The 26569-nt window shown below is 43.5% G+C and overlaps 2 protein-coding genes across 3 annotated transcripts in view; both read right to left on the minus strand.

Annotated features, from left to right (window-relative positions):
• Positions 1-1831: 1831 nt before the first annotated feature.
• Positions 1832-13547, minus strand: bard1 (BRCA1 associated RING domain 1). 2 transcript variants are annotated; one of them, XM_052081657.1, is made up of 11 exons: positions 13327-13547; positions 13077-13133; positions 12468-12616; positions 11053-12026; positions 10902-10982; positions 9954-10126; positions 8464-8590; positions 8239-8371; positions 6940-7032; positions 4619-4716; positions 1832-3775 (listed from the first exon to the last, which is right to left on the minus strand). In XM_052081657.1, exons 1-11 carry the CDS (start codon positions 13416-13418, stop codon positions 3440-3442), a joined length of 2313 nt encoding a protein of 770 aa, XP_051937617.1. In that variant the 5' UTR covers positions 13419-13547; the 3' UTR covers positions 1832-3439. The 2 variants fall into 2 exon arrangements, with proteins under 2 accessions (XP_051937617.1, XP_051937618.1); XM_052081658.1 differs by lacking the exon at positions 4619-4716 and having other exon boundaries at positions 3578-3775.
• Positions 13548-14340: 793 nt separating this feature from the next.
• Positions 14341-26569, minus strand: part of abca12 (ATP-binding cassette, sub-family A (ABC1), member 12) — a 47315-nt gene continuing 35086 nt past the window's right edge. The window contains exons 54-71 of the mRNA XM_052081615.1: positions 26404-26500; positions 26144-26271; positions 25531-25618; positions 25295-25403; positions 24605-24659; positions 23048-23225; positions 22816-22931; positions 20992-21154; positions 20576-20835; positions 20200-20404; positions 19811-19920; positions 18827-18977; positions 17659-17793; positions 16569-16672; positions 16295-16387; positions 16105-16210; positions 15445-15582; positions 14341-15000 (exon numbers count right to left, since the gene is read on the minus strand). Of these exons, the coding sequence (XP_051937575.1) occupies positions 14896-15000; positions 15445-15582; positions 16105-16210; positions 16295-16387; positions 16569-16672; positions 17659-17793; positions 18827-18977; positions 19811-19920; positions 20200-20404; positions 20576-20835; positions 20992-21154; positions 22816-22931; positions 23048-23225; positions 24605-24659; positions 25295-25403; positions 25531-25618; positions 26144-26271; positions 26404-26500 (2341 nt within the window). The 3' untranslated portion in view covers positions 14341-14895. The remainder of the gene's footprint in view (positions 15001-15444; positions 15583-16104; positions 16211-16294; positions 16388-16568; positions 16673-17658; positions 17794-18826; positions 18978-19810; positions 19921-20199; positions 20405-20575; positions 20836-20991; positions 21155-22815; positions 22932-23047; positions 23226-24604; positions 24660-25294; positions 25404-25530; positions 25619-26143; positions 26272-26403; positions 26501-26569) is intronic.

Genomic DNA, 26569 nt, shown 5'->3' on the forward strand with positions numbered 1-26569 from the left:
CCTTTCATCCATATAATTTCTTCCTGTTAACCTTTTCGGGCCTTACCTGGGCACTGATGGATGGGCTGCTTAATGGCAGCGCCAGGCACCCCATAATTAAATAGAAATGAACATTTGATAAAGGCCTTATGATGGGGTTGTACAGAGCGTCAAGCTTCAGCAGTTGACTGATGCTGGGGAAAAAAAATGGGCACAAAACTGAACTATGGTCAAATCCATTATTAAGGGGTGGTGATTTAGTGTCTTTCAATGTGGAAAGACAGACCCATCTGTCTGGCTTGAGGTATGTAGACACCTTTGGTTTATCAATCATGATCATAGTGCTGCAGACATTTTAAAACGATAAAACAGGTATTTATCTTCATTATATACATACCGCAGCAGCCTTATTAGAATTCAGTCCACAAGCATGTGCTGATACACAATTTGGAATTACTCTACAGGGCGGCAAGAAAAAGACAGACCTGTGAGCGCTGAATGAAACGAAAAAGCTGGGTGACATCGCTCTCACCACGGATGCCTTTTAGCTCTCGAAAGGATAATTCAAGGTTGCTCATCGATTTCATGCAACGGAACGAAAGGCTTCAACATAAATAAGCAACCGTTTGCTACTGCTGTACGAGTTGTGATCAAATGCACAGTTCAAATTGTCAACATCCTTTCATTAGCCGTGATGGGAAGAATCATACATTGAGATCATCAAATAGTATTATTGACAAAGGACATATAATCAGTTCTACTGTGCAGATGATATTAGCGATCAAGGAAAGTGCAGCATCGGTAAAATAAGTACAAGTAGAGTAAAAAGACATTGTTGTTTGCAATGAATTGAATATTACTTTTAAAGCAGTTAATCTCTGTGAAAGTTTGTTTTGTCAGGCCACCAGCGTGTTGCAACTGACTTCAACAGCTCCTCTGCTGGCTGCAGCCGAGTACTGCACCCAATTCAATCTCGGTTGCAACGAAATAATACAATCAGGCAATTACTTAAAAACTATTCGAGCGTCCGCAAAATTAGAGACATATCATCACGCTCAACATTCTTCTGAGATGGCATTAAACCTTTGGCTTTATTAACCGCGTTTGCAGATGAACATCCAAAAACAACGTTGCTTTATCAATGGTTGTCGACCTTGTGGGAGCGACGAGGAGATTGGGCATTGGGGGAGAAGCAAACCGCACCGAGCATCGAAAATCTAATGTTACCGAGCAGCAAGGACGAAACGGTGAGAGAAACGCGTCATTTTCTTTCCCTAATTTAAATCCAAAAAAAACGTGAAGACATGGAGCTTGCCTCTGAAAATACCGGCGGGCGGCAGCTTACCTTTATTTTATGCGGTGCTTCTTTGAAGTGGTGCCGTCTGTATCACAAACGTACTTTTTTTATTGGCCGACATGACTGAAAACGAAATACTGCTTGTTTTCCTTGTCACCGCGTTCCAACACACCTGATTCGAAAAATGAGCTCATCAGCGAGCTTTGCGCGGGCCCAATGACGATCGCGGTCGTTTGAATCAGGTTTGTTGGAACAGATTCACAAATCGAACAGATTGGCTACGCCTCAGGAAAGCCGGACGTGGGGTTTAACCAAGTTTTGATCATCTAAACAACTACAAGTTTCTTTTGAATGACGTAAATTTTCAAGAATCCATGGCCGAATCCTAAATAAGTCGGAGTCAAATGGCAATGAGTCGGAGTCAAATGTGAGTCAATAACAGTGTCGAGTCCGGACGAGAGTCTCACAGTATGTCGATATCACTTTATGTCGATATCACTCACCTTTGAGGTGAATGTATTTTCTCAGGACATAAAAAATGCTTACTAACACAGGTTTATGAACAAATTTGAAGATAAATAACAGGTGTAAAAATAATAAGTGTACATCTTTGCGTGTGTGTTGAGAGTTCAGCCGAGTGTAGGACTTTACTCCGTTTCTTGGACCTCTGCAGAATGCGCTCCGCAACATTTCATTTGCTGTAGACTGTTAAGCGACGGTAATGCTGTAAATGGGACATTAATAGGAGGGAAATTTATGACAAATTACAAGTATTTTCCAGGCGACCAGCAGTGTATACTTGTCCCTCGGCATTCACACAAAGCGCAGCGTTATTCTGTGTACTAATTTTCCATTTAAACTCAGCCTTGCAAAGTATCACCTCACCTTTTCACGTTAAAAAAATAATCAAGTGTCTGTCGATGGGAGGCGGGAGAAGAGTGATGTGAGCAAATATGCACGCTTTTGTGAGTTCCGGGACATAAAGTGTGGCTTCATTAGAAGCGCTTCCTTGCCTCTTATCGTTTTAACAGCCTCCTGCAGCTTGGCATGGACGAGGACTGGAATTTTAGCAAGCACAAAGGAATCAATAGCAGTTAGGTGCATTGTAATAGCTGCCCGGTAGCTCTTGAATACAATTTACACATCCTTATTGTATTCACAATACACAGCCTTCTAACAAAACGATTGTTTATTCTCCTCATGCGTTGCCGCAGCAGTTCATCTGCATTTTTATAACATCCAATTTAGGGTAACAAAGCACACTCAGAGACTTTGCACTTGCATTTTGAAAAAGATTTTTCATTATCTTTTCCCGGTTATATCAGGAGTTGCTCAAAGCTACTTGGTCCTGTTCAGTTTGCAAGACACGACACACAAGGAGTGCGTTGCATATTTTGTGATGACAAAACTAAAATACACTTGAGGTCAACATCCGTTTAGAATCTTCGGGCTACGAGAATTCTTGATAGCCACAACCTTCTACAACAGAAAATATGTCGCTATAGCCCTGACCTTTGACATCCACAATTTCCATGAACAAAATCCACCTTCAGCAAAAACAACTCCCAAACTGTAAACTCCCCACAATTGACCTCTCCACGACCTCCATTCTGTATGGTGCTGTTGGTTTGTTTTGAAATTGATCTCTGCCCCATACTGTCCTGCACCTCTGTCAAAAAAATAATAAACGCATTCAGAAAAAAAAGCCACGCCATAAATGCAGACGTGGCTTCTGGTAGTCAAAATTCTGTTGGGTGAGGGCATCTTGGAAAATCAAGTCATTCGTGTCGAGCCTGTTCAATATTCACAAGCATAATCCTTATTTGTGATCAATAGAGGTTTGCAAAGTCAGACTGCCGGTAATATTTGTCATAATTGAAACAGGGCAAGCACATTTTTTTTTTCCATCTACTCACACCTGCCCGTTTAGTGTGATATAGTGAAAATGAGCGGAGGGAATATTTACATCTCACGTCCACTTATACAGTGTGTTGGTTCCCACACTTTCAAGGGCACAATTATGTTTTGATTCCATAAAATTAAACATCATTTACTTTTCCTTTTAGAACTCCATGATTAACAGTGGATCATTTCGTTTCAAAAGGCAGGAAAGAAACGACCACCAGGAGAGGCAAAAGCCGGCGTCAAAACTCCTGACGCCGATTAAAGGTTTGGTACAGGGAGAAGTCGGAAAGATGTGATACAGTCGATGATCCAAGTGGAAGGGGCAGACCACACTTTGCCCTTCCGAACCACCGCGGGCCTGTGAGGACCCTGGCGGTCAAAGATGATGTACTGGGTGCAGAGGGCCTGGTCTGATCCCGGCAAAGCGTGGTAGGCGGCAGCACTGAGGGTTTGAGTGACATCACTGTCGGGTTTGGGTCGCCGACTCAGCAGCTGACCTCCTCCGTCGCGGAGCAGCTTGGCCAGCTCATCTTTTCTGTGCGACTTAAAAGAGCCCAAGAGGAAGAAGAAGCAGCCGTCGAACAGCGGCGGCAGCTACAAGTGACACAGAGTAAGAGGAAATGGTTTCAAGTGCTTGCTTTTACAGAGATTTTAAAACGGCCTTTTTTTTCAGGAACATTAATGGCGCTTTTGGAGCTTTCATTCATTTTTTTATTAAACATTAAAACAGGCACATTTCCCCATTTGCATGGAAAGATTTGCTTAATTAATCTAGTCCAAAGGACTATTGGTGCCAACCTGAATAATTTTGCACTGGTTAATTTTTTTTTTAAAATCATAATTGTCTACGTTTTCAGTACTGTAATGCTGTTAATATTTGTCCCAAAACAGATATCTACAATTGCAGTCCTTTTCCTTTGTTTGTTTCTAGTACCTATTTGGTTCTTATTTCTGTTATAGTTCTCTCCGGGCCTGTGTGGGGTTTTCTGCGGGTACTCCGGTTTCCTCCCACATTCCAAAAAAAACATGCATGGCAGGCTGATTGAACACTCCAAATTCTCCCTAGCTACGATTAGCTGGCAACCAGTTCAGTGTGTACCCCGCCTACTGCCTGAAAACGACTGGGATAGGCTCCAGCACCCCCCCCCCCCCCCCCGCGACGCTTGTGAGGATAAAGCGGATCGGCAAATGGATGGATGGATTTCTGTCATTGTCGTTTTAAACCTTTGTCTCTCACTGTGCTATTTTAGAAACCTGCCTTGGGACTACGGCTGAAAACTAGCATTTATGCTAAGTCCGGTTCATGAAACTTTTCATTCTTGTGTTGATTAATGTGCCAGTACTGTCCAAATGGGGGGAAAAAAATATCCAAACAAACCAATACAGATCGGTCCAGGTCATCAATACTTCTGCAATGCGTGTCTGTGTCTTATTTACCAAGCTGAGGCGGTTGACGCGACTCCGTTGGGGGCCTTCGCCCGCTGCGTGCTCGCTTTCTGGCATCCGCTTGCCCGCCTGCAGACATGCCTCCACCCCTAGCATCAACGAAAAATCAAAGCCGCCGCTAATTATGTTGACTTGAAAGAATGGCACGACAAAGCTAATGTGGTTTATGAGTTGGAAGTCTGGCAAAACGGCACTTGCTTGACGTAAATATGCCGACAGCATGATCAAGTTAACGACGCAGCCCTTGTATGCATCTCACACTTTTTTTTCTGTCTCCTCAGAGTTAAATTTGAGCTTTGTGACCGCTAGCTTCCTGTTAATTAAACTGCAAGTAAGCACGTAAAAGTCTGAGCAGCCATACGTTCATTTTCCTACTTGCTAGCCTAAATCATGAGCTAATGACTGATGCTCATCATTTTAGTTGGTCGTTACCTTTGTGTTAATAGTCAAGATGACATCCAGTAATCGGATAGTAACAGAGTACCGTAGTCTATGTTGGGTTCCCACAGTCTTTACCTTTTGTGTTTTTGATCGCTCGTTTTCATGTCGGTCATGCGAGTCGGGAGTCCACATAGTAATTTGAGTAGACCTGCATTATACCGTATTGGTCCGAATATAAGACGGCCCCCTCTTTTTCAAGACTCAAGTTTGAAAAAAGACTTTATGAAAACCTCTTCGTGACAGGGGTTCATTTTGGCCTGGGGAGTCAAGTTCAGCATTTGCTTCAAAGATATCTGGCGCCATCTAGCGTCGTGAATGGGTATAATGTCTAGACCCCGAATATAAGACCCCCCCCCTTTTTTTCAGTCTTATTTCAATGCAAAAAACACCGTCTTATATTCAGGCCAATTTTTATTTAGGAAACGAAATCAAATTTCACAGCCGTTTCCTATCTAAGAGCCTCCCTGAGCTAATCTCCAATGCGCGTGTTAGCGGATAGCGTTTGTACTTGGCTGTATTTTCATATTGTGCATACGAATGAGCGTATGCGCCGCACACTTTCATCACTTTAATTTAGTACGTGTCGAACAGGCTCCAGCAGACACACGCTGTGGTTAATTGCTCCAGATAACGGCACTAAATGCGACGGAGTAATTAGTACTTTAGCTAATTGCTACTCCCAACACCGAACGCTGAATTGTGACGCATCTAAGGAGCCATTACTTCTCTCTCACCTCAAACTTAAAGCCATTTTATCGCAGAAATAACCATGAAGAAAATACAAGAAGCCGCGTTATCGCTCAGAGAAGAGAGGCATCACAGTCTCCGTGGTTATTCTCCATCTTGGTTCTGTCGGTGGTGACCTATGACTTTCAGACTGTATCAAAAATAGACTGGCCAAGTTCTGTCTGGCAAGAGCTTTTGTTCTACAATCGAGAGCATTCGTTTAATGAGCACCGTGACAGTTTCCAACTGAACTCTACTTTGAGGTGTTGCTATGGAATCCAAAGAGGCACACGGGGGCTCGGCCTGGTTGACGGCGCTGGCGTACCAAGACGGGTGGCGATGACAGTTGCGCTGCCTTATGTGAGGGAGGACGTGGACAAAAAACGGATAGCATGGGGGCGACGAGCTGTGCCGGCTGCTCAGCCGGTGGGAATGAAAAAAGGGGGTCTATTTTTCTCTTTCTCCTGGCACATTGTATTGTACAAAGTGGCAGGTTAAGATAAGAATTGCAGCTCAAAACGGCTCCCCTTGTGGAAAATAATCCAAGTGGCCACGCTACTCTAGACTGACATGGTCAAGAAATGACACCGATGGATACAGCATTCAAGAGTGACGCCATGACAGTGACAATCAGCATGTGCCCCCACCTGTAATATACAGTCATGATGCCGGGCTTGCTGGCCAATCGTGTGAATGTTAATGTCTGAAAAGAGGTTAAGAAGAATTTTTGCCAGTAGTATTAAAACCCTGCGTCGTGTTGATTCCTCATAAAGTGTCACAGTCGGATTCTTGCCCGATCTAGCAGATCAGTTTAATATATCGGGACACGGTACCTGAAAATTGCTCCAAGGAAAATACCTACATTTTTCGATTCCTAAAGTGCCTCTGAAATTAGCAAGATTATTTTTGCATACTTGACGGCGTGTTTGTTCATATGGGATTTTCTAAAATTACTTCATAGTTGAGCTTTTACAACAACCCGCCGTGCACGGAAACCCTTCCTTCATTTCAATTCACAATAGCTGGGATGACATCTGTCCGAATGCGACTAAATGAAGAATTGAGCAAAGTTCCGATCATGGTCGTTATCACGAGCTTGAAAATAGCCACAGGGAGCTACTCAACACGATGATATTTTTACTCACAACTGTATTTGACAATCCAGCAGCCTGCAAGAAGTCCCAGTAGAGCGGAGTAAGTTCTCGGCATCGGTCCTTCTGGCACCACAACGTGGCTCACTGGGAGACGACAAGATGCAAAAAAAAAACATCACGTTAGCAGCCCGATGGGACCATCGGGGTGGATATGAGTCTACATTGAGTTGGGGAACGTCAATGTTAAAAAGTATACGTGATCACTATAAACATTTAGGAATAAAAAAAATGAAATAATAGAAACGGCATGCCTTCATTTTCTGAAAGTGGACCCCATTTTTTCCGGATTGACGATTTCTGGCCTTCTCCTGTCTAAGCGATCACTTCTCGAAAGAAACCTTGCATCATTGTGATTGTTTTGGCTTCCACATCCATCTCTGGTTCTGAATGATTTACAAGACGGCCTGAAGGCAATCAGAAAATGTGATTAGAGGGCAGTCCAAATTTGAACTCAAGCTTATTGCTTGTACTTCTCACATCAGCGATGCTTAGAGCGAAGCCCGACCAATTACACCTGGAGGGCAAAACCTATTGCATGCTGCACTCGCTGTTGATTTGTCGCCTTTCAATTTGAGTCAAAATCATTTGGGGCTGGGGGTGGGGAGGGACCTCCAGTGGTTTAATGTGGACAAATTTCAATATGACTTGCTTTCTGTCATTTCTCGCAGGCAATACACTAAGATGATGGAAGGAGCCATCGCAACACTTTAATTACGGCTGCGTTTCAGCGATAGCGCGAACCGCTTCGACTTGGCAATACGTGCGGGAAATCCTTGACTTAAACGGCGTTTGAAACGGTATTAATGGGAATAAATTAAGAGCAACGGTGAGCAATTTTATAGGCAATAATTTTGATGTGCTGGCAAGTAGACAGTAGATGCTCATAAACAATATTTAAAAGCCAAAAGAGGCGGGGTTGGGGGCGGGGGCAGTTCCATTTGGATATGTCAAGCTGTTTGAATGACCAGCTTCTTCAAATGAAAAGTCTTACAAGTTAAAAGTCCTTCTTTTCTTTCTGCTTCAGTTGGGGGGGCCGAAAAAATAAAGCAAGAGCCTGTTTGTTTGTGTTGATTAGAAGCAGTTTTTATAATGTTTTCCACAGATCTGCTCCACCAAAATAGCTTTGCGGTCGTTATAATCAACTACGTTCCAAGCACGGAAAAGGTTTCATCTTTCAGAGGGTAAAAAAGTGAGTGAAACCCCGTGCACGTCGACTGCAATATTTGTCTCAAGGGAACGATAATAAAAAAAAAATAATCAGATTTTAGTCTCCAGGACAAAGACGCTAACCTGAAGAAGTAAAGGCGTCCGCGATCCTTCCATCCAAAAGGCGACTGAGCTTGGCGAACTGATGCCGCTCTGTTTGCGACAGCTTGCTTGACAGAAACAAAAGCGTTTCTTCTGGCTTTGCGCAATTGTCCACCTGTGCGAGGAAAAAACATTTTAAAATGTTAGACTTCTCACAAGATATAGATTCCATCGAAAAAAATAAAATTAAATAAAAAGTAGACATACAACAGGGAGACTGGCCGGGCTGTTCAAAGATGCGCTGGCATATTGGGCTCCCTCAGACACTTCCCGGAACACCTCCAGCATCTCCCGACTTTCGGCGTAGTCTGCAGGCCGCTTGCCGTGAAGATTACTGTGAAGATGTTTCAAAATGTAATGACTATTCGGGGATCACGTGGCGCACGCATAATTACAAGATTTACTATGACAAAGACAATCTACAGAGTGCTGGAGCCAGTCATACGCCATAAAAACATTAGGAAAGGTTCACGGTTGATTAAAAGACTTGAAAGCTCTTGAGAAAGTTAAAAAAAAACAAAAACGCTTGCACTCAATATATTTTTGTGACTGGTATTTTTAGATCACTGAGCATTGCTAAAATGTACAGAATGCACTTGATTCAGGCCACGGTATGTAAAGGACCACAAAATAAGATTTTGCCCGTCGCAGCAGTTTCTCTTCAGTCGGCAGTGTCGGAATTCAATCGAGTTGTCTCATCGGTATTTGTCAACCAAGAAGGCAGGTGTTATCTGAACACAATGAAGCGGGGAATAAAAATTAAAAATCCCAATGGGAGGAACCAAGCCCAGCTGGTTGTCTTTGAAAAATTGGGCATCAGCAAAGATAACAACTGGAGGGGGGGGACAATTAATAGGTCCAGTGGTCCATAAAATGTTTCATTTGGCTTCTTCGTACCTTTAGCGAGATTTTACAAATACACATTTTGACGTGCACACAAACACCCACACTGACCGATGTTTGCAGCCGCACATGAAAACTGAGAGGAGGAAAAAAAAAAAAGGCTGAGGAAGGCAGTCAAGAACAATCTTCCACAAGCTATTGCTCACGAAAACAAGAGCAAGGAAGCCATAAGTGGCTCTCTGGCAACACTTGTCAACGTCAGGGAAGGAAATTGTAGCAGTTGCACCCAAAAGGGAAAAAATAAACACGGATGAGCCCATCTCTTTGATTTCGAAACAACAGATTCCAGAAGGCGGAACTGAAAATATTTACAATAGAGTCATTTGTATTGCAAGATTGGTTCGCGAGGATGGACCAAATGCTTTTGCCATTTGGTTCTTGAACATGACTGCCTTGAAGCGGCGGTGAGCGTCTGCAGTTTTTACAAAAACCAAAGCAGCATGCCAAAGTTCCTATTCGAGATTGGCATTGGCATTGGCATTGGCACATTGGTCTTGAATTGCTTCTTCTGACTGCATGCGTGTGCGACGAGAGGACGTGGAAAGGACATATACAGGCAAATGACCTTGAGCTTTTCACGGTTCACACCCGTGGTTGGTCCTTATCCGCGAATACTCTCGCCTTTTTTACTTGAACTGGCCTCGCGCCGTCGAGCGCCGTCGAGCGCCGACTTTTGACGAATCACCTTTTCTTTCTCAGTTAAAACTGCCCGCCAGTGACTTGCTTTTACATTCTGATAATGTCTTACATGTCGAAACAAAAGCCGGTATAAAAGAGCCAAAACGAGAACTTACAGCACGCTCTGCGAGGCGCCAAAACGCAGCAGCAATTTGACAACCGCTAAGTGCCCGTTGCGCACAGCATCATGAAGCGGAGAGTCATTTTCGTAGCCGGGCGTGTTCAACAGGGCCCCTCTCGATAAGAGCGCCTCCGCGACGACCAGATGGCCCAGGTTACACGCCTCGTGCTGAAATGGAAGAAACATAAGGTCTTTTCTTTGGCGTCTGCCATCGGCCAACAGATTGCAGGGAAAACCCTCAGAAGGGATATTAATTAAGATGATCTATGTTCAACACATTTACATCCTCGAAAAATTATTTTTGCATCCTGAACGAGCGTGCAAGCTCCTCTCCTTCTCGATGAGCAGAGAGGCGAGGGGTGAGCAGTTACACACGGGGGGATGGGGAGAGGGAGCAACACGATATCGACACTGCACGCACGGCTGTCGGGGGATGACGCAGAGAGTAACCGGCGTGATATTTTCGGCTATAATTTCAATCGCACGACACTAGAATATTTTTTACTCACAGTTATATTATCACATGGTCAGAAGCCATGCTAACCGAGCCATGCTACATAGATGACTAGTCTAAACGTGGAACCTTCACTAAAGGAGGTGAACAGTTGATATGAAACCGTGCACGCGTGAACACATGTATGAAATCGATAAGGAGACAGATGGTTGTCGCACGTCACGGCTGACAGCAAATGGACTTCTGGGACATTTACATCGATGTCGCCAAAGCAACGTTCATCGCAAATTGTCAAAATGTAATCTCGGCTTGAGAGCGGTGTGAAGGGCCCCTATTACGAAAGTGCAAATGATTGAATTTTTATTTGCCTTTGGGGGTCCAGACAAAATGTAAATAAATACACAGATTGACATGCTTGTCGTTTACTGAGAAGTACTGCTGCAAAAAGGGGAGAGCAGTACTTGTATGTTTTTCAGTCATTGCTCTTACCAGAGGTGTCCATCCTGCGTTATCCTTGAGGTTGGGATCGGCTCCCTGGTCCAGCAGTCCCTTGACGCCCTCTACGTCCCCCTGCAGAACACCAACGAGATTTAGTCAACCAAACGCAGTAAACCCGCCGGCGACATGGAAGAAAGCCGACCTTGATAGCGGCTAAATGCAGCGGGGTTTCTCCTTTGTGGTTCTTCTTCGTGACTGTCGGGGTGCCTGGGCTGGAGTTTCCCATCGAAGCACGAGAAGAGGGGGATTTCCGACTCGTTGTACATGGAACCGAGGGACTCTCTCCTCCGTGTTTTCGGGGTGTCTTTTTACACGGAGAATGAATAGCAGCAGGAGACGAGTGACTCAATGACTTTCGGCAGCAGCCCGTAGAGGTCGTTGACCTTTTTGGTGTGGTCTCCAGGGCGGCAACCTCTCCCTCCAGTCTTTGGCGTTTTGACGAACGCTCCGGGGAAAAAAGGTCGGCCTGTTTTTGGGGCATCTTTTGGGGGGTATAGTCAGAGGCGCGCGGTGTGTCGCAGATACTGTCGGATTCATTCTGACAAAGCTGGGTTGGGCTCTCGGGTTCTGTGACAGCACCTTCTGCGAATCCGTCTCTCAAGGTGCTGGACACAAGTCCAACGCCATTCATGAAAGATACTCCATCGGGGCCAAGGAAGGAAACCTTTTTGTTCAACGTCTTTTCAACATCTACACCAAGCTGCTCTGATTCCGCGACGGTATTTTGATCGTCAATAATCCTCCATTGCTTGTTTATCGCGTCAAGCTTCTTCTTCACCGTCTGTCGACTTTGATTTCTCAAGGCTCGGCGCTTGGTTTTCCTTCTGCCGCCGATGTTTTTCTCGTTTTTCCTCTTCTGTTTTTTAGTGTCGGAGCCAGAGTCTTGAGAGGATGAGGTGAAGTTGAAAACTGTCATGTCATTGACTTCGGCCGTTGAAGGGCCAGGCTGCGCTTCAGCCACTTTTTCAAAAGACTTGCTTTCAGGTATGAAGACTTTTGGATTTTCTCGCACCGTGCAACGCATTTTACGGCTACGGGGGCTGAGCCAGATCTTGAAGTTCTTCTTGCGTTGAAAGATAGTGCCCTCATTTTGTGGCTGCATTACCTCAGAGGAATCTGTGCAATGAAAATGAAAACCAAAAAAATGTTCAAAATGAAAAAAAAAACCAAGATAAAAAGAAAATGCAACCTTAAAATGTGTGCATTTTCAAAAATGTTAACTACTGAACAACTTCAGAATGTGTTATTGAGTCTGGTCAATCAAGGAGCTGGACTTGAAGCCAGACTTGTAGTGCACACAAACTTGCATCAATACAGATGCGCCATTTCTAAGGTGGGAAAAAAAGCAAATATTGAGTTTGACTTGTTTGTGTGCCAGCCTCACAGTCTGTGAACAGATCCAACCATAATGGAATTGCACTGCATAATTACAGTCATTAAAGGGATGCTGCAGGAAAATAAAGAACCTCTCCACTCACCGTGTCAAAGCGTAAATGTTTTGACTCTCCCACCATCACAAGTTATCACAAAGTTAGTCTGCGGCTGAGCAACATTCACCTGGCTGTCCTTCGGGGTACAACATGGACTCCAAGTCACGGAAGAGTGGTATGACACTGCTGAGCTGCCTGTTGATTTTGATGTCTTTCACCCAGGAAGGGCTGTGACAAACCACACAGCCATCACCTGCCCGTGGGCCTGCACACGTCCTATGAAATGAACATACCCCAAAAGTCACTGAAATCCATTTTGGGGCTCAATGTAATTTGGGTGGAGAATATGGTTACAAAGATTATTATTATGTACCACCATGCTTATTTGTGGGATTCTCATTGGTAAATATATGACAGAAAAACAGGTGTGCAAGGCCTCGAAAGCCACCAGTTTGCTCAGACGCAGCAAACACATCCATCTGGATTCTGCTACGTGAAAGATCAACTTCAGTCACCTTGCACACACACACTCCATCTCATCTCATATTGCAGTCCCATTTACATATACATTGCTTCCGATGTGGCGTGTGGAGCCGAGTGCCTTCCATTTCATGTCGTTAGCATGTGACGGCTGTCTGTCACTCAGCATGCGCACGAGTGGCAAGGGCAGTCAGGTTTTTTTAGATATAAACCTACGTGTGCATTCCGACACTGCACAAGGTAATGGGTACGTTACCTGCACAGCATATGCTCACATGTCCCGAGACAAACAGGATCCCTCAGTAACTGCGAGCTGGATTAAGAGGAAAACAGCAGATGCGGTTGGCCGTTACGTTCAAATGCACTTGTTCCATCTTTCAACAGTCCTATAAAACGTCACGAAAATAGCATCGCAAATGTTGCGACGTAATATAACGTCGTAACGTTACCCGATTTTTTTGCAAGCTGAGTTGACGTTTTGTTCGGAAAAACTAAACCGAATTTACCATTTCGAACAAAGTAGCAGAGGTCGAAAGTCGGCAAGCGCCTTTTTAGTGTTTTTCCAGTCGTTTGCTGGCGCCACGAAAGATGGATCCATGACTGTAAAATCAAATGCTTGAAGTTTTTTCGGGTTTCAAAAAGTACGCCCAGTGTTAACAAAGAAAAAGCGACTTATTTCCTTGTTGTAAGTCGCATCTCCCGCCTGTTTGGGTGACGTCACTGTATGACGTACTTTCCGGTGCACGCCCAAATGTTTTCCCCCTCATATTCGCGGTTCTATATTGTTGAAAAACTCACTTGTCTTCCTGACACACCAGGAGATGCCGCATCTCTCCAAATAATGTCATTTAACTTTTAAAGTTAAGAAGTGTTTTTGCCATATATGCATGCCCAAAGTGAGTACATTTCTTTAAAAACGAATCTGTAAGCATTTTTTGTTTCATGTAAGATTTGTATTGTATTTGCGATTTAAAGTACGGTATTACTAAAATGAATTAAAAAAAAAAAAGTTAGTCACAATCTTTTATTATGTAGTACCTATTCCCCACAAATAGAGGCAATTTACTTTAAACTAAACCAAAAACAAAAATAAAACAGTCAAAAATAGGAGAAAGATATGACATGTCTCCATTGTGAGACAAATAGAGGCTTTCTTATCTTATCGATCAATATGTTGCCCAAAAATACTACTATGCTCAATATTAAGATACAATTTTTTTTATTAATTCTCAAATTTGTGGACGTATTTTGTCGTATGGTATGCAACTGAAAAAGGTTAAATTGTGCCACCTGTGGAACAAGAGCACAAAGACAAATCAAACCAACCTACATCTACCACAACAGTGTTATTTATTAAGCTTTCTCAGTCTTATGGTGTGGCAAAGTATCTCATATGTAAAAAAAAAATCCAGCATCATCCATCCTTCGAGTCAGTGTCATCAGCTGTAGAAATACTGCAGGTTTACCGTCAGCCAAATTTAAATGAAAATGATTTTGTACACTGGCAGCATTCCAAGTAATTGCATTTATAAGTGTTTTATTGAATTATGAAAAAAAGATAGCTGAATACATTCAAGACCATTATAAAATAGTCCACAACTGGGGGAAATATATTTTTTGAACAGGCATTCTTGAAGTGAGACATACATTAAGATGAAGATGTGCACATTAATAATATTTTTTATGAGTCTTTTTTGTGATTATGGCTAGCCTATGCAGTACATTTCTATTGAGTGGCAATAAAATCAAATAAAAACAATTAAAAGCTATGTCAGGAGAAGTATCAGAATTACTAGATTAGGTCATTTTTCAAGTAGGATAAATATATTCTCATGTCAATAGGCAACAATAAATAATCATCTGTGCAGGTACATAAATGTGCAGCAGAGAACTGCAGCGATAGAATTTGGCCGACCTCGAAAGATTAGTGGCTCTGAACATTGAGTCTTACGAGTTTTAAACATGATTGTTCGTTAGGACAAATTTATACTTCCGTCGCAAAGCATTCTATTTAAGACAAAATGCAGTACAATGAGATTCTCATTTCACTGCAGAAAAATAAAGAGCAGTCAGCACTATGTCTCGACTCCTTTGATGTGGCTCAGGTCATCATCTTCTCTGTTGCTGAGAGCTGAGATGGAGTTCATGTGACTATTTCCCATGGCAAAGTTGACAAAGACCTGCGGAGGTTGAACGATAATATGATTAGGATTGTAATATTCTTGGGCCCCTTGAAATTCCCTAAAATACAGCACATTTTCTGTTTGGTTTCTCTCCTCGGCTCCCCCCCCCCCTGTGTTTCTTCTCCTTTTGGTATCTTCCAATCCCAGAGCTCCAGAGGAGCAGAATGTAGAAAATCAACACCGGGTACATGATTTTCTCTCCCCTACTCATATTGCATTTATTTTCCCTCAGGCATGCCCTCCAACCTGCCAGCTTCCCTCTTGTCTTAATTTTACATTCCTTACTTCGTCTTTCACTCCCACTCAAGCTTTCTTGACTGTCCCAGTTTACCCTCCTACCGCTTTTCAGTCACTCTGTAGCATCGACTGGATCCACATTCACAAAAAAAACAAAAAACAAGATGGTTCTGTTCACTCTGCTAGCTATCGTCTGAGTGTTACCTCATCCAAAGTGGTCTGGTTCACAGAGAAGTGCTTGATCTTCAGTGACGTCTTGTTGGTCTCCAGCTGTTGGAAGATGTCGGCCAAGCCTCCTGGTGCCACGGGAACATGATACTCCGCCACGGAGGAGTGCTGGTCCTGATAAGAGATGAGAAAATCGGACACTTATTATTTCAACATCCTCCTATCGTAAACGCTCTTTGTGAGAGAAAACGTCGCAAATACTAAGGTGCCCTAGCATTTAACCCTGTCATGCAACCTGTAACCTGATAACTTGATAAGCTGTCCACTCTAGTGGTTACTGTGCAGGTAGTAAAATGAAATAATTCCTTCATTTATTTTTAAAAATAATGTAGGTGTGGCCTTAGCCTTTTCTATGTGTCTTGAGATAATGCGGTAACATTATTGCACGTGTGTTCTTACGGTTATCTTGCTTTTGCCATTGCTCTATTTCGGAACCGGACATTGGAGACAAGTACAGGTGATTTTTCTCCTGTCCCAAATTAGCTGCACATGTTATGATTTGACAGATCACTCAATCCCGCTATTTGGCACAGACAATTAGTGCGGCAGAGCAACATTATGCGCAAAAAAGATTTTCAGAAGAGATGAAAAAGGGAGAAGATGGATAAAATAGAACAACAGCTCTCTAAACCATACCTTCAAGTAAGTGCTGGGAAATTGTTTCTGCATGAAAACAGTGATTTCCTTGACATCACTGGCGGACTGCGCCAAGTACATTTTCACCGTGAAGCCACTGCCGAACCTGCGCGTCAGGACATGACATGGGCCAAGTGTTATAGGCAAAAATGACTATTTGAGGATGTAAAGCTGACGAGAGGCCACAAACCTGTTCTTAATGTGCTGCAAGGAGCCCAGGCAGCGGAATTGACCATTCACCATAATGGCAAGGCGGCCGCACAATGCCTCACACTCCTCCATGCTGAGAAACGGACACAAATTGAGACGTTCAAAAGCCGGGTTCGGATAATATAAAGGACTGAATCCCTTTTTTTTGAAAAAAGAAAAAAAATCTGTAGAATATTTCACACTTTCTGCAACAACCAGCACTGGATGGAATATGCAGCATTGTCACACGTGAAGAAATCAGGCCATTCTCTTACTTGTGAGAAGTGAGGATCACCGCAGACTTTCCTTTCACCTCTTCCGAGATGATTTTCCACAGGTGTCGTTTGGTGCGAGGGTCCATGCCAGAGCTCGGCTCATCCTGACGTGTGAGAGGAGGACAAGAGTTCTCTCAGGTCATGGTTCAAATCCCAAAAAAAGAAAGAAGGAGAAAGAATGGGGCCAAGGATCGATCAGTGCTATTTACTCTTTAAATCAATACCGTTGCATTTAAACTGCAAGGACTGTTTTTAAACCGGTACTTCGCTAAATTGTATTTTTTTTTCAATACATTTCAAAAGAGGTGGCCCTGTGATCCAGTGGTTAGCGCGTCGACCTCACAGTGCAGAGGTCGTGGGTTCAATCCCAGCTCCGGCCTCCCTGTGTGGAGTTCGCATGTTCTCCCCGAGCCTGCGTGGGTTTTCTCCGGGTACTCCGGTTTCCTCCCACATTCCAAAAAATTGCCCCGAGGTGTGAGCGCGGATGGTTGTTCATCTGTGTGCCCTGCGATTGGCTGGCAATCTGTTAAGGGTGTCCCCCGCCTACTGCCGGAAGACAGCTGGGATAGGCTGCAGCACCCCCCGCGATCCTTGTGAGGATAAAGCGGATCGGAAATTGGATTGGGTGGACATTTCAAAGAAATCATTGTCAAAGTAGTTTTTGTTTGGCTATCATTAAGAGCATCGTCTTACAGTGGTTCAATCTTATTATATTCAGGATAAAACCGGGCTTGTTTTTTGACGAATACCTAAGCCCACTATGCTACTGTTTCAATTGGTCATAAAGTCCTTTGTGAGAAGGTATTTGGTGTTACATGTTTAAGAACCACTGCTCTGAGTAATTATGTATGAATGCTCTGAGATGGCCGACGAAGATATCGCAGCCGATGATGGCGATCAGCTATCGTACAAATATGCTTTCAAGGGCATGTGGGCAGTATAGGTGGGGACCTAAAACCAGATCGATCAATGCCGTTGATTTCATATTTTACCGATTTATAAATCGGAAAAGTACACCACATTTGATTAAATCTTTCAAATGCCATTTTCCAGGTACAGAGCGAGGCGGCCAAGTGCGGCTTGAGCTCACCAGGAGCAGAATCTGTGGATGTCCAATGAGGGCGATAGCGGTCGAAAGCTTCCTGCGTGTGCCACAACTGTAGCCATTAGTGGTTAGGTTTCGATGGTAGATCAGCTCCAGCTTTTTGAGAAGGTATTTCACCACCTGCAAGACCACACGCAGGCATCACAAAGATGTCAAGAGGGCGGGGTTTTCAAGCCTCAAAATGATGCATTAAAGTTTTGTTGAACGCGGAGGCATCTCATAAGAATCCACTTCACAACGAAACGTTATGTTGTCTTTGTTGACGGTGCCATTTCTCAAATTTAATGTGTCCATAATTGGATACAGATAATGTTGTGATTTTGAGGCTAGGGATTGCTGTTGGGGTTTTTTTTGGACATAGATGCACATTTTTACGTATTTTTTTGCTATTATTTTATATTCGTCCCCCTCCAAATTGACATCGTGCACCGCATTACGCCGGACAAAAACCAATGCGAAATGACTCCATTAAGGCATCGGCCATTATCCACAACAAAGAATGGGAGACTGTCAGCGGGAGAAAACATGAGAAGAACTCTTAGCTCGAGCCTCATCTTCATCTTTGTTCATTAGGCCATCATCATTTGGCCCAAGTACCATAATAACATCATTGCGGCCATACGGGGCGAGACGGAGCCATTGGCCATGCTGTCTCCAAAAGTGCGTCCCTCATAAACACACGCACACAACATACTGTGGATACAAAAATATAAAGTCTACACACCCCTGTTAAAATGCAAATTGCGGGATGTATAAAAAAAGTGGATGATAATAATTGCTGTTACGCAAATAATCAAGTTTGCGTACCGGCTCTGTAGATTTCTGAGAGGCACGCTCAATAATGAACAAAGAAAAAGATGAGGGGAAAAAAAAACATCACTATTGTGACATCTCAAATGAGATCTTATCATCTTCAAAGTCATACTTCAAATATTTTCCACCGACGAATGAGCGTGACTGCCAAGTTAAAAGTCCGCACGCTCACAACAGAAGCATTTCCAGCCGCCCGAGAAGTAGCAGACATCACTCGATATTGTCACACCTGCTCATTATTTTGGCATGGATGCATCGAACTGCATCCAACCTCATTTCAGAACGATTCTCGTTTCCCTTGGAAAAGTAATGAAAAACAGCCCGGCCTTTTAACTCTTACCCCGTCTATCTCTCTGTTTGAAAAGCCTTGAATACGAGCATAAAAATACAAGTGCTCTTCTCCAGTGAGCAGATTATCCAGCGCATCCACTTGGGGACAGTAGCCGATATTAATTCCCATGTGCCGGCACTCCATAATATCAACCAGCCGCCTGGGGAAACACACACACATACAAAAACATACAAGAAAAAACGGAGATGCATTTGAGAAGCCGTTCAGAATATTCAACAGTGGAAGGTTGTTCCAAGTTGACCCATGAGTTTGGACTCGAAAGCCTCATCTAGCTTCGACATCTGACGGTGCTTTCGTGTACGAATGAATGACTTATGCGACATTACAATTTGTGCTCCATAAATTAAGCATACTTAGAATCCATCCAAGAGTCACGCCGAGATCAAGGATTAAAATGTTTTTATTATGAAACGAAACACATTTTTCATGGACGCGCAATAGAGTCAGAGAACGTCTGTCCCTCAAGGTAAAATCGACACTGCGTCGCCCTCAAGGGCCAACGATGAAACTCCAAGGTAAATTGTTTTCCTGAGACAAATATTCCCGAGATGAAAATGTCAGGTGTCGAGACTCCAAAAGTGTTCTTTCTGGGTGCAATGGAGCAAACACGACGTGTGCAGTGGAGCGTCAGCCATCCCCATTACCTAAAGTGTCTTGTCAGTGTCTTTACAAACATGCGTGCGACCCGAGTCTTAATCGAGCAACAATCACAAGGTGCTAGCTGTTACACGCAGATATTGATCCGAAAAATACGTTATTAGTAGACTAAATGGATGTAAGCGTGACATTACCGCGCACGGATAATTCAAGTGACCTACGGGAGCCGATTTTCAACAATAAGGCGCAACATCTTCATCCTAGGAGATGATGTGAGTCAGCACGTTGGTAGAGAGCGCCGTATGCTTCCATCTCACTTGCTCCGCCGTGCTTTTAAAAAAAAAAACTCCCAAAAATAATGAATGAGCATCTTACCCATCCCAGTCCCTGATCTGTGCGGAGCCATCAGTGGGGCTAACGTCTCCCGTGAGCATCTTGAAAGTGGTTGTTTTTCCCGCTCCGTTCACTCCCAGCAGACCGAAGCACTTTGGAAAAAGATGAAGCGTTGATTCAACCCGATTGGCCGAATGTTCGATAAGCAACCGCTTTAGGAAGAGCCCGATTTAAACAAGTCGGTGCGAGTAAATCATATGATGCTTGTGAAATCAATGAACTGGGAATTTGTTATTTCAGTGAAGCGTCGACCTCCCTCAAGATTTGGATGGTCATCTTCCAACTGCTTATCCACAGAGGAACTAGGAAGGTAATACTTCCAGCCCCCCTCCGCCCCTCACCAATGTTGGACGTCTTGCTGGCAGGCTTACCTCTCCTGCAGGAATTCCCACAGACAGCCTCTTGACTGCATAAATCTCTCTGTTGAGGTGCTGATAGATTTTCGTGAGCTGGTTGACTTGTAGGATGTCCGCACCCGCTGCTCCGCTGGACACCCGCAAGCGCTCGGCTGCAACATCCTCATCCTCATCATCGTTGTGCATCAGGGGCGCCTTTTTTCTGCCCAAAATTAAGTGCCTGCAGAGGGGAAATGTTGGCAAGACAATGATCGGACCTGGAATATACGGCAGTTATCGGATTTAGAAAATAGTTGGAAAACGTTTAAAAGGGATAGGAAATGTGAAGGTCAAAAATTCTTTGAGACAAAATGAAAACATTCATTAAAGTCAGTTTTCTGTTTCCTCTCACCTGACGTCGCGAATGAGGGACGTGTTGAGCAAGAGGCGCAGCGCAAAGAAGACTACACCTTGGATGATGGAACCAATGTACATCCAGCCGAGAACTTCGGTGGAGAATGGGTCCTTGTAGGCATCGATGCCATAGCCGCTAAGGAGCTGGACCTCCACGTTCATTCTGGCCAGCTTCATCAGTCCATTTCCAAAGTTGAATTGAGGGAAGATGAGGAAGAGGTCGCTCAAAATGTTGAAGATATTCTGGATGTTCTCTTTCTGAGAGAGACAACAAGAGGCAATTAGGACAGAAGTCGCCATTGCAATCGCAGTACCGGATCCACTTGACTGCATGCAGGCCATTGCAAATTCCAGGTGTTTTTTTTTTTTTTTGGTATCATTAAAATTAACAATAATTCCAGAAATGATGCTGACCTCGACTTTGTTTGTTACACTTTCCCCCAGAAAGAAGAGAATTGAGGTGGAAATGATGGTGTTGATGCTGATGAAAAGGTTAATGCACACATAGATGATGAAGGCCATCTCCGGATCCTTGAAGACGCCTGACAAGAGATACATCCAGGGGAAGGTGGCAAACCTGAGGAGTTGACAGCAGAAAGGTGACTTCGTTTAAGAAAAAAATTGCGACACCGAGCATCAATCGTCTACTGGTTGAAAAGAAATCCGGTTAAAAGGGCATTTTAGAAACTGCGCTGAGGCGAGGAAGGAAAAACTGTTCGCTTGACAAACACACAGGTACTAAAAACACAGACGAGGTGGAGTGAAATCACAAGATGAGGATGGTAAACACAGAGTCACCAAAAGAAAGGAAGATGGATTCTTCTTAGTTTATTCCCCCTCCCCCTCTGCCTCCCCAACCTTATTTTATTCCGCCCCACTCTTCCGTCTCACATGCTTGTTTAGGCGACTGGGTCAAAAAAACAAGGGGGAAGAAAGAGAAAATAGATTCAAAGAAGGAAAAGTAGCACAGGAAAACAAATGGAGCTCAACAGAGACGTTGCATCTGGGAACCAAGCCCAAAATAAAATAAAAAAATTGAAAAGGTGCTTGGTAGACAGAGGACAGGTTGCCAAAGCATCGCGGAGAACATCAGCATGACGGCTGCAAACCAGACCAGGTGGGTGCCGGCAGCCAGATGGGGGGGGAGCGTGATTATTCATTGCTTGGGAGGGAGACATCTGTCTGATAAATGAGCTGCACACTGCTGACTCGGCCTCCGAAGATCTCGCGCCCATTGGCAGCAGAGCAAAGCATGGGAGGGCGGAACAATAAATAGTGGGATTAAAATGATGTAAATATTGCCAAGGACAGACGTGACTTTCGATTTGTATGCAACAGACAGAAGCAGTTATTGGCGTGAAAATGTGTTTACAACAAAGTGGATAAGGGTCGACCTTCAATCTAAATGCTGCTGCCGCATCAGTTTTCAAATCTCGGCGACGACACCCAGGCTCATATTTATTGTTATTACCCGTCCTTGTATTCTGTATTCTTTTCGCGAGAGAAGGATTCAGGTTTTAGATCTTATTTTTTTCCCATCTGAAAATGCTGATAATTCGTAGGCACAGAGTATAACAGCTCTCGATTTTAGCTTGCATTACAAAAAAAAAAAAACCCACACGCACACTAACCTGCAATGAAAGACAATAAATTATAGAGTAGTATTAGATTTGACCTGTGACTGACTGGCTTGCATTCGATGTGGTATCGGAATCTTGAATTCAGCTTGTATGCTTTCACCCTTTCAGGGACAGCGGTTGCTACAGTGGACAGCGCATCATGTCATCAGGTTACAGGGTGTATGAAAGGGTTAAATCAGGGGTGTCAAACAAATTTTTGTCCGGGGTCACATTAATGTTATTGTTTCCTTCGGAGGGCCATTATTACAAATAAAATGTATACACAACAAAACTAGTTTTGAATTCAGGCATCGGTAACAACTGTTCAAATATGACATTTATTTTAAAGGGGGGGTTGGGAACAAAAAAAAATGCTTTTTAAGATTTTTAAAAGTGGAGACAATTTGCAATTTTGGTATGCTAGCGAGAAACATGAAGTCAATTCGCAAATGGTAATTTCGCGGGCCTCATTAAATAATGCGGCGGACCAGATTTGGCCCACGGGCCTTAAGTTTGAAATATTGGGGTTTAAATCAGTGAGTTCTTGCATCACAAATGAAGAGGAGGAAACTTCCAACACGCTGAACATACATGCTGGTGATGGAGAGGCGCGACTCACCCAAAGAGCACCAGAAGGAGTGAGACGGCAGCTAAATTTTGCTGGTCCGTGAATGACGGAACCTGGAAGGCCGCAACCACACCGATGGTCAAAACGACAGGAATCAGATACATAATCTGCGGGGAAAGACACGGGTCATCTTCTCTTGCTGACAAATTATTTGATGGTATCGGTTGTTAAATGGATGAGGTGGTATTTTTCGTGATTTATCGACTGGGCAATTAGGCGTTACCATGTCGTAAAGGAAGTTAACGGCCCAGTAGAAGGGCTCGCTGATGCCCGCGATGTGCTGCAGCCTCTTGGAGCCGCTGTGATGCTCGCCGACGACGTAGACGGAGAAGCTGGCTGTCGTGATGGAGTAGCCTGTGACCACACACACGGCCACGAGGATCTGGAGGATGGACACGGTGCTGTGAAGACAAAATGGGATCATTCAAAAGTGGTCTCGCGGAAACGATACAACAGCAGCGTTTTGATGAATCGTTTGTGGGCATCGAATTACGAACTCCGCGTTGGGGGTTGCTGTTGCTCGTCTGTTATTTATGTTGCTGTGGCTGTACTGATATGAAAAAGGGACAGCACCCTGTACTATTTTGGGCAAGTTTTTCTACAAGATTTCAGAGTGTCTGTGGGAATGTTTATCCATTCAACCAGAAGAACACTTGTGTGTAGGGTATGAGCGGTTAATCGGGCAGACGTTATTAGCATTTTTAATATCTGCCAGAAAAAAATGGCAGATTTTTGCAAATTTTTATGACACGTTAACATGTAAGAACTTACAAAAGATTATGACATCGCACCACCTCGCCCCCCAACATATCGGCAAATAATCATCAGATTTTTCTCTCTTTATCCTTAAGCAATGTAAAAGAATCAAATGTTATGCGTGTAACTCATATCTTTATTGTTGGAAGCGTTAACGGTTAAGTTATTCTATTAATTTTAGATGATTTTTTTTTTTTATTAACCAGGAAACAGAATTGTCACAACACTTCCACTATGCCAATTCAAAATCCTGATAAATTAGCAAGTAATTAATTGATTTGAAATAGGTTTGGAGACTTTTTTTCAATTGACTGCACAATCCAACTCAATATCTCTTGAAAACATCCTATTTATGTATTTATTTATGGGGGAGGGGGAAGGGCACGACATCACTATTTGTTCCTGTACAACCTCTCCAAGTTGGCCAAGGCCAAAAAAATCACTCTAATCAGCTGCCCGCAGCTCAAGGAGGATAAAGCCGAAGCTGGCTGAGTGACCAAGTGCGAAGGAGGAGAAAAAGAAAAAAAAAACCCCAGAAGGAACATAACATGCTGGCGGAAGCTATAAGAAAGCTCCAATTACCATACATGGCCAGCAGCGACTGATCAGGCTCATTATCAGCATGGTCAAGCTTTAACTCGAGTTTCGGAGTGCATCCCATGAGCTGCCACAATGTGAGAATCAAGATATCTGACTGAAAACAGCCGACTGTATCCTTAAAATGTCCGAGGCCAAATCAATACATCAATATCGGCATGGATGGAGGAGGAAATGGCTGTTTGAGCTGGAACATCCTCCCAGGCTAGCAACGACAACAAAAGTTGCCATTTCATTTCACTTTCAAAATCATTTCTTGGTGTGGTCTACCGGAACACGTACATTTTAAACGTGGAACCAAACCAAACCAAACCTCCCCGTTATGTTCTGAACATTAATTTTAGGAAAGAAGTTTTTGCTCGTTCTCCGACTGATGTGTTAATTAGGAAAAGGTAAGAATGGGGGAGGGGGGGCGAGCATGATTTACATGACGTCGTCTTCATCCGTCCGACCAAAGTAGGGCTGACTGGACACTGAAATAGCTGCAACAAAAAAAGAGACAGAAAAGAAGCACAATGTTAGCAACGTGTCTATTGTCGCAATAATAAACACACAGTGCCAGAGAAAACAGAGAGCCTTATTAAGTTTGGATCAGTACGTTAAATATTCGGCCAGCCCCCTCCCTGTCTTTATTTCTTGACTTTCGACCCAACATGAGACTCTTCCGTTTGGCTTCTGATGTCTACTCTATATGTGTTGGTATCATTAATTTTTTGTTGTTGTTGAACTCTTGTTATTTTACGTGACGTTACGCCGTATAAATAAAGTCGCGTTGGATCGCATTGGTAGCTGTTTGACAACAAATTGCCCATCAGCGGTTGAGTAACTCTGCGGAATGGATCGGATCGACTCTCGATTGCAGTGTTTTAGGTGAACAGGAGTGTGATGACACATCCGTGGGCAGGTTGTAACCTCGAGTGGGAAGTCTATTACATAAGGGTAAGAACTTACATGTCCAAAGCTAACAGATCATTACTCTCATAAGTAATCTCCCGGGATCTCACAGCTTCTCTACTGGGCAACATCATGAGCTAACATGGAATGTCTGCATACGAGTAGTGTCGAATAGTATTCAAGCATCGAGTCAAATCAATTATTAATTCACAGTATACAGTACCATATTTCTTTGGATCCTTATCTGCTGGAAGTTTGGAGCGTAGGATGAGGTTGTTGAGGCTGTTTAAATATGCTGGCATGGTGTGGTAGCCCTCTGGGTTGAACCAAACCTACACTCATCCACAAAAACACACCCGCACGCACATGAGCACTGTAGGACAACTTTGCATGTCACGTTTTCCTTTCCATCGATTTCATGACAATTATTCAGATATGCATCAGGGAAGCGAACAATACCTTTGATAAGGTGATGTTATCAGACTTGGCTAGAAGATCCGTCTCCAGGTCGGGTGGGAAGGGCATTCCAAATTCAAACCCGCCGTACCTGAGATACAAAACCATTTCGGGAATCAACATTTTCAATGGCTCCTTGCCAGTTATTTCAGACTCATTCACACAAAGAGCGACAGAAACATGTTTATAGGGAAGAAATGTGCAAATAAATAGTCTGTTGTTTTAACTACCGTATTTTCTGCATGATAAAGCGCTTCGGAGTATAAGGCGCACCTTCAATGAAGGGCCTATTTTAAAGCTGCTTGCATATATCAAGCGTAGAATAGAAGCTATAAAAGTGGCTGCGGTTGCCTTATGAATCCACTAGATGGAGCTATGCAAAAGGGAATACAATGCAATAATAATAATAATAATAATAATAATAATAATACATTTTATTTGTGGGCGCCTTTCTAGAAGGCGCAACTAAACCTCACAACTGCTGCAACTGGAACAAAGCGCTTCACAGAACATCGAATATCGATCCATTCAAAAGGATTATAAGACGCACTGTCGGCTTTTGAGAAAATCGAATGCTTTTAGGTGGGCCTTATCGTGCGGAAAATACGGTATTTACCTGTTTCTAATATAGCCATTGGCTGTGGTCAACAGGTAATTCTCGACATCGATTCCACTGAGGTTGTAAACGATCTGCGAAGACGGGATCCGCCGACTGGCTGGCTTGAATCTTTCCCCATGACAAATCTGCATGATATTTTGGAATGAAACAAAAAAAAAAATCACAAAATCGCCCCGTAGCTGCGAATGTCGGCAAAGAAACAAACGTGAGGCCACGACATTTTCTCACTCATAGTTCCATTTCCAACTGTCGCTCACCTGCTCCTTAGTGTTACATGTGCAGTCACTCAACGATTTGGAACCGTTCCCTCCGGAATTCCAGCTGTTAGTTTGGCTTGTGCAAAACTTTGAAAGACTTAAAAAAAAAAAAAACATTCACTGAGTTGAAATGGTGGCTCGGTAACACAACGGGAGCTCAGTCGCA

Source organism: Hippocampus zosterae, chromosome 12, assembly GCF_025434085.1.
Source record: "Hippocampus zosterae strain Florida chromosome 12, ASM2543408v3, whole genome shotgun sequence".
NCBI classification, from domain to species: Eukaryota; Metazoa; Chordata; class Actinopteri; order Syngnathiformes; family Syngnathidae; genus Hippocampus; species Hippocampus zosterae.

Bases quoted from the DNA above. Each gene is read 5' to 3' on its own strand.
- bard1 (XM_052081657.1), bottom strand. From the start codon at position 13,418: ATGGATCCATCTTTCGTGGCGCCAGCAAACGACTGGAAAAACACTAAA. The intron at 12,027-12,467 runs GTGAATGTTGCT...TTCATTGCACAG, and splicing joins GTACCCCGAAGGACAGCCAG to ATTCCTCTGAGGTAATGCAG. The intron at 8,591-9,953 runs GTAAGTTCTCGT...ACATCTTCACAG, and splicing joins GGCGCCTCGCAGAGCGTGCT to TAATCTTCACGGCAAGCGGC.